Here is a 9,690-nt window from a genome sequence, read left to right as displayed (position 1 = left end):
TGTTGATTCAGACCAAATTACTGCTTAATGACATCGACTGGTTCCAACATGGCGGTGTCCATATGGTGAAAAAAATGGTGGCTGAACTGACTACATGTGATTGGAGCGGGAAGTAAACTATTTTCTATAGGTGACATCACACGCACTCAGTCCAGTTCTCTGCTGCAATGTTAAACTCTGCAGTGTAGCGCCCCCTGCAGTCTGACTGCTGCATCACACGGTCTGTTCTTCAGAGCTATTGTACAGTCACAGATTCTGTTGTTGTGAAAGGTGAAGAACAGGAAGTTCAGAGAACAATTCAAAGTCTCTGAACACAACAAAGTTCTGTTTTCATCTAACATCCTTCAGGAAAATAAAAGAATGTTTCTGTAACAAAGAGCAGACTGAACACATCAAAGCCAAATTTAATATTTACACGGAAAACAAGAAGAAACTAAACCTTACAGTGACTAAGGTTAAACCAAAAGGACTCCAGGTCTTCCTTCTGCCTCCATCAGCAGCCAAACTTGTGCTCCCATTGAACAGTTCAGGTGTGGAACTGCTTGGACTGTGATTCCGGGATGAGAGGTTCAGGTGGGGTCACATGACCACATCACAAAGCTGTGGGGCGCCGTGAAAACAGCAGACTGCTCAACCACATCACCTGTAGGTTAGTCAATAAAAAATGGAGCCCAGGTTAGCAGAACCAGGAGTCCGGGAGAGGAGAGCCAGCCCAACGATCCACAAAGAACGTCTCTGTGCAAACATCTTTTCAGGAGAGAAGAACCTGAAAGAGATGCCACTGCCCGACTCCTCCATCAAAGCTTTCTTCAGAGGAATCGGGGAGAAAAACAAATGTGTGTGGTTCAGGTGAGACTTGATGCACAAACTCCTTCCATCCCAAACTTAGATTTCAAAAGCATCGTTGAAAAGATGAAAGTCTTGAATTGTTCCTTCACTCTTCCTGCTGAAGCGACTCCTTTTCTGTCCATGGTCCGATGGAGAGCACTTCTCCAAGCATGGTGACGTTCCAGCTCCCATCAGTGCAGGAAGAGGCCTGTGTGTGTGTGTGGGGGGGGGGGGGGGGTTTAGGTCAGAGATCCGTGGTGCAGATAACCAGCAGCTCTGGAGAAAATCTGAAACTCTCACTGGTTCTCACCCCAGAGCAGTGGCGACCCCTCCCTACACAACCACAGCCCATTCCCACAGCCCTGTCATTACAGGGGGGGGGCAGTGTACATGAGGCCCCAACATCTGGGTCTGTGTCTGCTTGTATTTGTGTATCTGTTGGTGTGTATTCCTGTGTGATTGTATGTTTCTGTGAATCTGTGTGTGTTTCTCTGTTGTGTGTGTGTGTGTGTGTATCTGTGTGTGTGTATCACTGCTTCATGTTGCTCAGTCTCACAGCTTTCTCCAACTCAAACTGGCGATGGTCAACACGCTCCAAGAAGTTTTTCCGCTCCACAAACCTGAACACACAAAGAAAAAATCAGACCTCCTTCTACCAAAGTTGACCCCCCCTCCCCCCATTCCAGGGAGCAGTTCCACAGCTTGCCCTGCATATCTATTCAAATCAAACTTTATTTACAAAGAATGAGTTCAGACATCTGTCATACCATAATGATTCCTGCAACCGTAGTTTGTTTCTGATCCTTTCTAATCAGTTTTTCAATCCATATCCTAAATTGATTTGATACGTTTTGTTATAGACTGTTCCTGTTTGCTGCATGTCAGGCGTTTGAGGCTTTAGGTGGAGGAGCAGCACACCTCTGCTGGGAAGTTCAGAGTCTTTTTGTTCATCCAGGTCTGAGCCTTCTGCTTGTTACGTAGCATCGTGTGGATTCCTTACCCCTCCTTGCCTCTGTTGTGGATAGCCAGCTCCTCTGTGATGCCCTCCTCTGACTTGAAAGCATCCCAGTCCATCTTGGACTTCTCCAGCGTGCTCATTTTTGGTTTCTTTCCTCCAAGGCGACTGAGGATGCCGCCCATGCCTGACGGACGTTTGGTGCTGTAGGGGGAGAGCGTAAAGCAACAACACGGGTCAAATCCTTCACAGTTCCAGTTCGTCACACTAACACCAGATCCTGCTGCAGGGCTGACCCCAACAAAAAGGTCTTTAATCAAACACTTGTGAGCACGACTGTCCGAGTTCATTACTTCTGCAGTCTTCCTCAGACAAAGTCGGGGTTGGAATAAGAACTGGCCCTCACATGGGAAACAAGCTTCTGATCTTCAGCAAACAACATTTGAGGGAGTTCAACTAAACGCCGGCAGAGGTCGAGGCCAGAGCATGTCAATCATCAGCTCTCAGCAGGTACAACACCCCCATCGGAGCAGCCTCCCTCAAGGAGATCCAACAGCAGTTCAGGCTGTCTGCAGCTGCAGGGACACAACAAGGAGCCAACAGAAGCTGAGGACTACAACGAATGGGAGTGTTGTTGCACACAAAAACTCGACTGAGGTGAAAAAGCAGGCAGGGGACCTTCTGGGGCAAGGAGGAGGAGCTGCAGAGCTGCAGCTCATCAGCAGGAGTGAGGAGGAGCTGCAGCATGTCATCCTAGTGCTGTGCATCATCAGACTGCAGCCCAGCATACAGACTCCACACTGACCTCCTCAGAAGTGGATGAATTCTCTTTTTCCTCATCTTTAATCTTAACACGTCACATCCCTTCGATTCGATTCTAGCTTTGTTGCCGTGGTAACACAACAGCAGGGAGCGGCAGAACCATGTGAGTCTGCAGCAAACAGTCTTCAGCATCTTTGAAGATAAATGAGCTCTGAGGACTCTTTCCTGGGGAGCGGTCTGCTCTGAGAGCACACTGATGGGATACGGAGGAAATGGGTTTGGACACACTAAACTTCCTGTCTTCTGTAAAATGACTTCCTGCTTCCTGCCTGCATCTCTGTCTCTGTGAAGGAAGGCGTGCAAAAGCCCATATCATGGTTTGTTGTTATAGAAACAGAAGAAACTTAAGTCTTTATGTCAGATTGCAAAGAACTGCAACTCAATAGAAATTCAATTTAGATTTGTTTGTTTTTGTGTTTCTAGAATTGATTCCACTTAGGCCGGCACAATAAATCCCAAATTTATCGTTATCGCAATATCAAGTGGTGCAATACGCATCTCACAAAAGACGTTGAAAATTACGATAAATGGTCAACTTTAAATGTGCTAAAACAATCTTAGGTCAGCTTGAAATATTTAAGAAATCAAATAAATCCATTTATGCATTTGACCAAACAGATGGAGTCCTTTACATCATTGACCAATCAGATGGAGTCCTTTTATGTTAGATGATTGCCTCCTTCGTAGACGAGGGCCATTTGGAGTATAATTGAAGTTATGTTGACTCTCATTTAAATTAAACTGTTGCAGTGAAATAGAGATGATGTATTTAGTTGTTTTGCTGTTGTTCTTTTTTCTCAAGTTATATCGTCATCACAATCTTGATCACTAATATATCGCATATTGCGAGTTTTCCTCACATCGTGCAGCCCTAATCCCACTTGTGGCATAGATCAGTCTACTGATCCAGAGCAGCAGGGGGCGCCTTTTGGAGGTCAACGCCATGAAGTTTGCCAGAACAGGAGAAAGGGTCATCAAATGTGAGGAAGGAGTCCAAATATCTGTCTACAGTTTTACACCAAATCGTCCGTAAATTCATCAGACTGTGGTCAAATCCTCTCAGCTACATGAAATGAACACAATCAAGGCAGAATAAAACAGAGGAGATCCAGGAAGGAGTCTGCAGGAGGATGAAGGTATGAGTGGTAACGTTTCCCACACTGCACCTGTAAGCAGCAGGAGAAGAAGCCCCTCCTAGCTGGTCCAGTGTGAACACCATGGGCTTTGTGCACGTTTAGTGTGAATGAATGCACCCCACATGCAGTGTGAACACGGCTAAAGACTGACAAAGATCCAAACCAGGGGTGGTCATTATGGATGTGATGACAGATCGCGGGCCATCAAAGATAGAAAGAAATAAAGAAATAAAACAGTATCAAATCAAATATCTGTCTGACAGTTGTCACCCTCTCTGTGGAATACGTCTTTTGATTGACATTCAGAGCGGCCAATCAAACTTCTTCTGAAACATGTCACTGTTGTGTTTAACTACACTAAGCGCACTTCCTTTTTTGTGCCTCCCGGCTGGCTCCGCTGTGTGCCGGGTCCATGGCGGCGGAGCACTCCGGCCCTCAGGAGCCTGAGCGTCCTCGATTGGAATGAAGCGAGACTGAGACCCCCGTCTCACCCAACCGTCCTGCCACGGCGCCTCCTGTCCGCGGTTCCCGCCCGACAGATTCCAGTCCACCCAGGCAGCAGTGCTGTCCAGAGCCCCGTCCTGTCGGCTCAGTCGTGGTTACGCCAGCGGCGCTTTAGAAATGTTACCCCCCCATGACACGGTTCACAGCAGAGCAATCGTTGCTGCTTTCTGTTTTCATAAAACACCTTATCAGTACTACAAAAATAACATTCATACACACGACACAGCTATCTCCTCACAAAGAGTTGTGTATTCTTATTGTGTAGTTTTTGCGATATTACTGCAGCAGCACATAAACACAGTATTTTTGTCAAATCTGAAGTTGAATAAAGTGACTTTGGTGGATAATTCCAGGCCATCACTAGTAGCTACAGTTCTATACGCCGTGCTCCACAGCTTACTTGAAGAAACTGCATCATCAGTCAACATGATGTCTGGAACGCCACTTCTCCTGTGAACATCTGAGCTCTCCTCGCCGCCTCACCTTGGTACCAATAACGGCACATTTCAGAGCACAAATACAGTCAATCTGATTCTGGTGTTGAGGAGAGCATGAGCACTGCTACGGCTGGTTGGGCCTCCAGGTGGAGGTATGTGGTGGAGACGTCTGCCCTGCATGAGCGCCGCATTTAACGCTTGGGGTGGAGCTCCCTGCAGATGTGTGCTGGAATTGCACACTGCTGCACGCCAATCCGTCCAGCATCAACAGTGGCGAGGACACATGCTCCTCTCCACAATCCCTGGACATTTGAACCAGCTGTGCTGCCTCCATCAGTACAACAATGATAAAAGATCTATTTTTTGGTGTGCACCTTCATTTAGCTGCAGTCAGAATCCTCTCAATGCACTCTGGTATCTGGAAGACCTCTGAAACACACGACTGCAGGTTTTTGTATTTACCTGGCTCCAGGGAGAGGCGACTCGCTAACTGGGGGCTTGTCCGGGTTTCCAGCATCCTCCTCCTCAGCTTTCTGGGTCTTCAGGTAAGTCTTGGCTTCCCTGGAGTCTGCTGACACTTCTTTGCTCACCCTGACAGAGACACAGATCCACAGACCTTCAGCAGAGCAGCGTGAAGCAAATGCCCGGTTGAAGCACCAACACATGGCGCAGTCTGCGGCAGGCAACATCCTTCATGACTACACAAAGGCAATCTCTGACAGATGAAGACGGAATGAGTCAGATGTAGTGGATTTGGGGTTTGCTGCTGTGGCATCATTGAGTGAGCAGCCCCATCTAGTGTTCAGAGGTAGACGCGTCAGGAGAGGACACATGATGTTCAGAAACGCACCGGACTTCTTCTCCAGCAAAGTCGAACACTTTGGTGATGACCACTTTATCGGCCTGGGATGTTTTCGTTTGTGCAGTGGAAGCCTGAGGCTGCAGGCCTGAAGACGGAGTCTGAGAACAGAAAAGAACAAATAAAGACCCACTCTGCGCTGCTGGGAGGGGAGGATCTACTCTGTGACAGTGCAAGGAATGCTTTTCAAACCCTGCAGAAACATGACGCTGCAGTTTGTTGTAGGTTCAGAGCTTTAGCTGCTGGTCCATCATGCCTGCTCTGCAGGTCAGGCAGCAGCTCTCTTACATCACCAGCAGAAATACCTCCTGTTTTCTGGGGGGACACTCTTCTGCGGGGGCTTTGTCCCGGGATCCAACGTCAGACAGGAAACTGGCCCAAAGATCATCAGATTTTTTCTTCTGCGTGGCCTCATCTTCATCACCTCCCTGTGGTGGATCAGCCCGTTCTTTGCCGTCCTCCTCGGACTTCCTGCGCTTCCTGCTTTAAGTGATCAAAACTCTTCTTTAATTTCCATGACAGGCACAAATAACACACCATTATCATCAGGGCTTTTTTAGCTCATCAGATTCATCCAAATCTGATCCAAATATTTTCCAAAGTCGTTACAAAACAAAGGATGCCTCAAAGAAACAAAAGTTGATGTTTGGAACCAGTAACTGTGCAGTTTCCCACGTGTGCAGGTCATACGCCATGCAGGTACGGTAAACAGCAGCAGGTATGAAGAGGCAGCTGCGGCAGGAAAGCCGCCAGGAGCTTTTTAGACATTTATGAGCTTTTAGTGTGGACTTTAGAGCCAATTCATAACCCAATGATGACAATAAAGCATAAAAACTAAGGAGAAAAGAAGGAAATCCAAACATTTTTCTGTCTCTCCTGCAATCATTTCCCATCTTCTCACCTCATATGAACATCCTTCCTCCTCTTCTTCTTCCTGCCAGGATGTGGAACGCTATCCTCCTGATGTAGAGGGTCCTCCTTCTCGCACTCGTTCATGTCGTCCTCACTGAGGTTATCATCTGCAACAGCAGCAGGAACCAGCGTCAGGATGGAGAGACGGAGCGACCCGAGGGGTCTTCACCCCACACAGTCCAGCAGCTTCCAGCCCCGCGCCCCCCCAGGAGAAGTCAACGCTGAGAAGGAATGTTTCTCACAAAGATCATCGACTGTATTGGAGAACTGGACCGAGTGAGTGGGACTTTAATTCTGGCTCCAACCAAATAAAGTCCATTCAGCCGCCATTTTTTTTGCAATACCGTTGCCACCATGGTGGAGCCAGACAACATCAATGAGCCATCGTTTCCATGACAACCTTGTAAGTCAGGAGGGAGCTTGTTCAGGAGAATCTGTCAATCAGAAGTTTTGAATGTTTGACGTGAGACCACCTGATTTTATTAAGGCATCTGATTGGTCAGTTTATAACATGAAACTTGCAATAGAGAAAAACTAGCATAAAAAAAATGAGGATTATATAAAAAAAAGTGTAAAAAAAGGTATTAGATCAAAAATGGTTCTTCTGACCAATAGAATGACTTAGTAACAGCGATTTATTTTCTGTAGACGTCTGTGGGATTCTGGCTTCTGAAAGTCACTTCCTGTTTGGAATGGGAGGGGGGCGGGGTCACCCAGTCCAGTCCCTTGTACTGTCAATGGCAAAAACTGTTCAGTTTTATAGAAAACTACAGCTGGAAAACCCAAGAAAATAAGCAGATCAGTACCAATCAGTAACAACTAGGCCGCACAATAAATCGCAAATTTATCGTTATTGTTATTATGTCCACCTGTGCAATACGCATGTCGCAAAAGATGGTGAAAATTGCGAAAAATGGTTACTTTAAATGTGCTAAAACAATCTTACGGCAGCTTGAAGTATTTAATGAATAAAATAAATCCATTTATGCATTTGACCAATCAGATGGATCCGTTCCCGTTGTTGACCAATCAGATGGAGCCCTTTTCTGTTAGATGTTTGCCTCCTATGCAGACGAGGGTCATTCGGAGTGTAATTTTTCAACAGTTGCAGTGAAACGGAAATGATGTTTTTGGTTGTTTTGCTATTTGTTAAAGTTAAATCGTCATCGCAGTTTTGATGACTAATATCGCAAATGGCGAGTTTTCCTCATATTGTGCAGTCGTAGTTACAAATGTGGAATGTTCAGCATCTCCTCCACTCTTTGAAATGTGATCAGATGAAAACAACACAACAAGATGGGTCAGTGTGTGTCACGGTGCTTTAAATGAGCTGCTTCAAGTGCCATCAGAAAGACGACAGCTGAGGTCTGAGCGGCCATCACTGAGCACGCTGCCATCAGCTTTACATTTCCCAGAACGCTGCACTCATCACACTTGCACATTTACTCTGGGAAGCCTTAATATCAGTGGGGAGACTCCGAATGAAAAGAGCTTCTGGTGTGAAGGACTCTGCTTCACGGTTCCAGTGGTCTCCACAGAGGTCCATGGAGGCTGGAGGATCTAGTTTCAGGGAAAGTCAGTGCAGAGCTGGCATCTCTGCAGACGCTGTCAGCCTGGATTTGTCGTCATAGGGTTTTTTCAGACTAAACACTTTGACTAGACAACGGGCTGCAGACAGCAGAACAGGTCTCAGACACGCTTCACTGCTGGGAGCCCAGACGAGCCTTCACCACCGGGCCGAACAGCGGATCCTGATCCCTGATCTCAACGGGATCTAGGAGATTCTGTCGGTGTGGTTTGAACTCTTGACAATATTCACAGGATTACAGAATGTCAGCCCTGAATCACCCATAAACCCCTTGATAGTGTTTTTCTGAAAATATAGAAAAGACGTTTGACGATTTTAGTCACTGAGATCCAGCAGGAAGCCAGTCCTTTAGTATTTGTCAAACATCATTTTTATTCATTCTTCTACTTGAGCTTTGTGGCGGGAAGTTTCCTTTAGGATAAAGTTCAGTCTATTATAAAATAAAATAAACAAACCGTGCAGGATAATGTCTACTTTACTCATTTCCACTGAGACTCCTGCTAGATGGATGGATGCTTCATAACAACAAACCTGATGGACCAAAGATGGTAGAGAAGAAGAGAGGAGGATGCCTCACCCGACGGGACATAGTCCTCATCCTCGTGGGACTGGTACCCGTCCGAGTCGTAGTCGGAGTAACTCATGGTTGGGAGGAAGCGTCTGAAGACGGAGAACTCCAAAGAACCGGGTCAAAACCTGCGGCTCGGAACCTCGAAGCCGTTTGTCTGTCGCTCTGCGGCGGAACTTCCGGTCCTCCTCTTCCTCTCCGGAGGTGAACAGCAGTTAAGGCCACAGGTTTTTCACACTGCCACCTGCCGGCAGACCGTGGAACATGTCCATCTGTCTTTGGATCGTTCTAGGCCTCAGAAACTGTTTGACAATTTAGCCTTTGGACTCAAACCTGGTGAATAACATTCAAAAATCAAAGAACGAGAAACCAGCTAATAACCTGGATTTATTCACGCTTCATTCAACCACACGGGGTGACTGTAACTCCCTTTCCAACAGTTTCACCAGTGAGACTCAGACAGAAATTCCTGCTACTGAACAGTAAAGTTTTCCAGATTCTTGGATTTCTTCCAGATCATTAAGTGGAAATGAAATCTGTGTCCAAACAAACAAGTAAACTAGAATGAATGTCAAATCCATTCACATGTTAGTTTCCTAAAGTTCAGTCCACTGTTGTTTTTCCACATCCAAATAATCCAGAGGGAACATTCTTAGAACATTCTAGCACACTGTATGGACACATGACTTTATTCAAAGTCTGTCCACACATTGGAGTGGAATGATGGACTGATCTGTTCTTGATGATGTCATCATATTTTTTCTACAGATAACCAGTTTAATGTGGTTTCATTAATACAAGTAGTGCTTGGGGGACAGAGGAGCTTCTTTGTCTCCTTAACAGGAATAACTGCAGGGAAGAAATTAAAAACAAAACCAAAACAATTATGAAGATTAATAAAGTTAATAGATAAAAGGGAGTCAACATGATTCATTCCTATGCAATGTTTTCCATGTATTTATTTTTTGTAATGCTCTAAAAATACTGTTTGGATTGGGATTGACTAAAAGAAAATGGAACCCGATAAATTGTTAATTTTCATCCAAAGCCTTTTTAAAACCTCTGTTTATTTTTCAATTTC

The 9,690-nt window shown here is 45.8% G+C and overlaps 1 protein-coding gene across 2 annotated transcripts; it reads right to left on the bottom strand.

Annotated features, from left to right (window-relative positions):
- Window positions 1-384: 384 nt before the first annotated feature.
- cfdp1 (craniofacial development protein 1) lies at window positions 385-8,809 on the bottom strand. 2 transcript variants are annotated; one of them, XM_011472838.4, is made up of 7 exons: window positions 8,619-8,809; window positions 6,443-6,560; window positions 5,847-6,024; window positions 5,533-5,642; window positions 5,145-5,273; window positions 1,829-1,987; window positions 385-1,448 (listed from the first exon to the last, which is right to left on the bottom strand). In XM_011472838.4, exons 1-7 carry the CDS (start codon window positions 8,683-8,685, stop codon window positions 1,358-1,360), a joined length of 852 nt encoding a protein of 283 aa, XP_011471140.1. In that variant the 5' UTR covers window positions 8,686-8,809; the 3' UTR covers window positions 385-1,357. The 2 variants fall into 2 exon arrangements, with proteins under 2 accessions (XP_011471140.1, XP_004086256.1); XM_004086208.5 differs by having other exon boundaries at window positions 5,847-6,021.
- Window positions 8,810-9,690: the final 881 nt, after the last annotated feature.

Source organism: Oryzias latipes, chromosome 6 (assembly GCF_053564925.1).
Source record: "Oryzias latipes strain Hd-rR chromosome 6, Olatipes_Hd-rR_3.1".
NCBI classification, from domain to species: Eukaryota; Metazoa; Chordata; class Actinopteri; order Beloniformes; family Adrianichthyidae; genus Oryzias; species Oryzias latipes.
Note: the sequence above shows the minus strand (reverse complement) of the source record. Positions and strands in the feature narration are given on the sequence as shown.

Excerpts from the sequence above, each read along its gene's own strand:
- cfdp1 (XM_011472838.4), bottom strand. The coding sequence starts at position 8,685 with ATGAGTTACTCCGACTACGACTCGGACGGGTACCAGTCCCACGAGGAT. Across the intron at positions 5,274-5,532 it reads TTTGCTGGAGAAGAAGTCCG|GGTGAGCAAAGAAGTGTCAG; the intron begins GTGCGTTTCTGA and ends TGTCTCTGTCAG. Across the intron at positions 1,988-5,144 it reads TCGCCTCTCCCTGGAGCCAG|CACCAAACGTCCGTCAGGCA; the intron begins GTAAATACAAAA and ends CTCCCCCTACAG.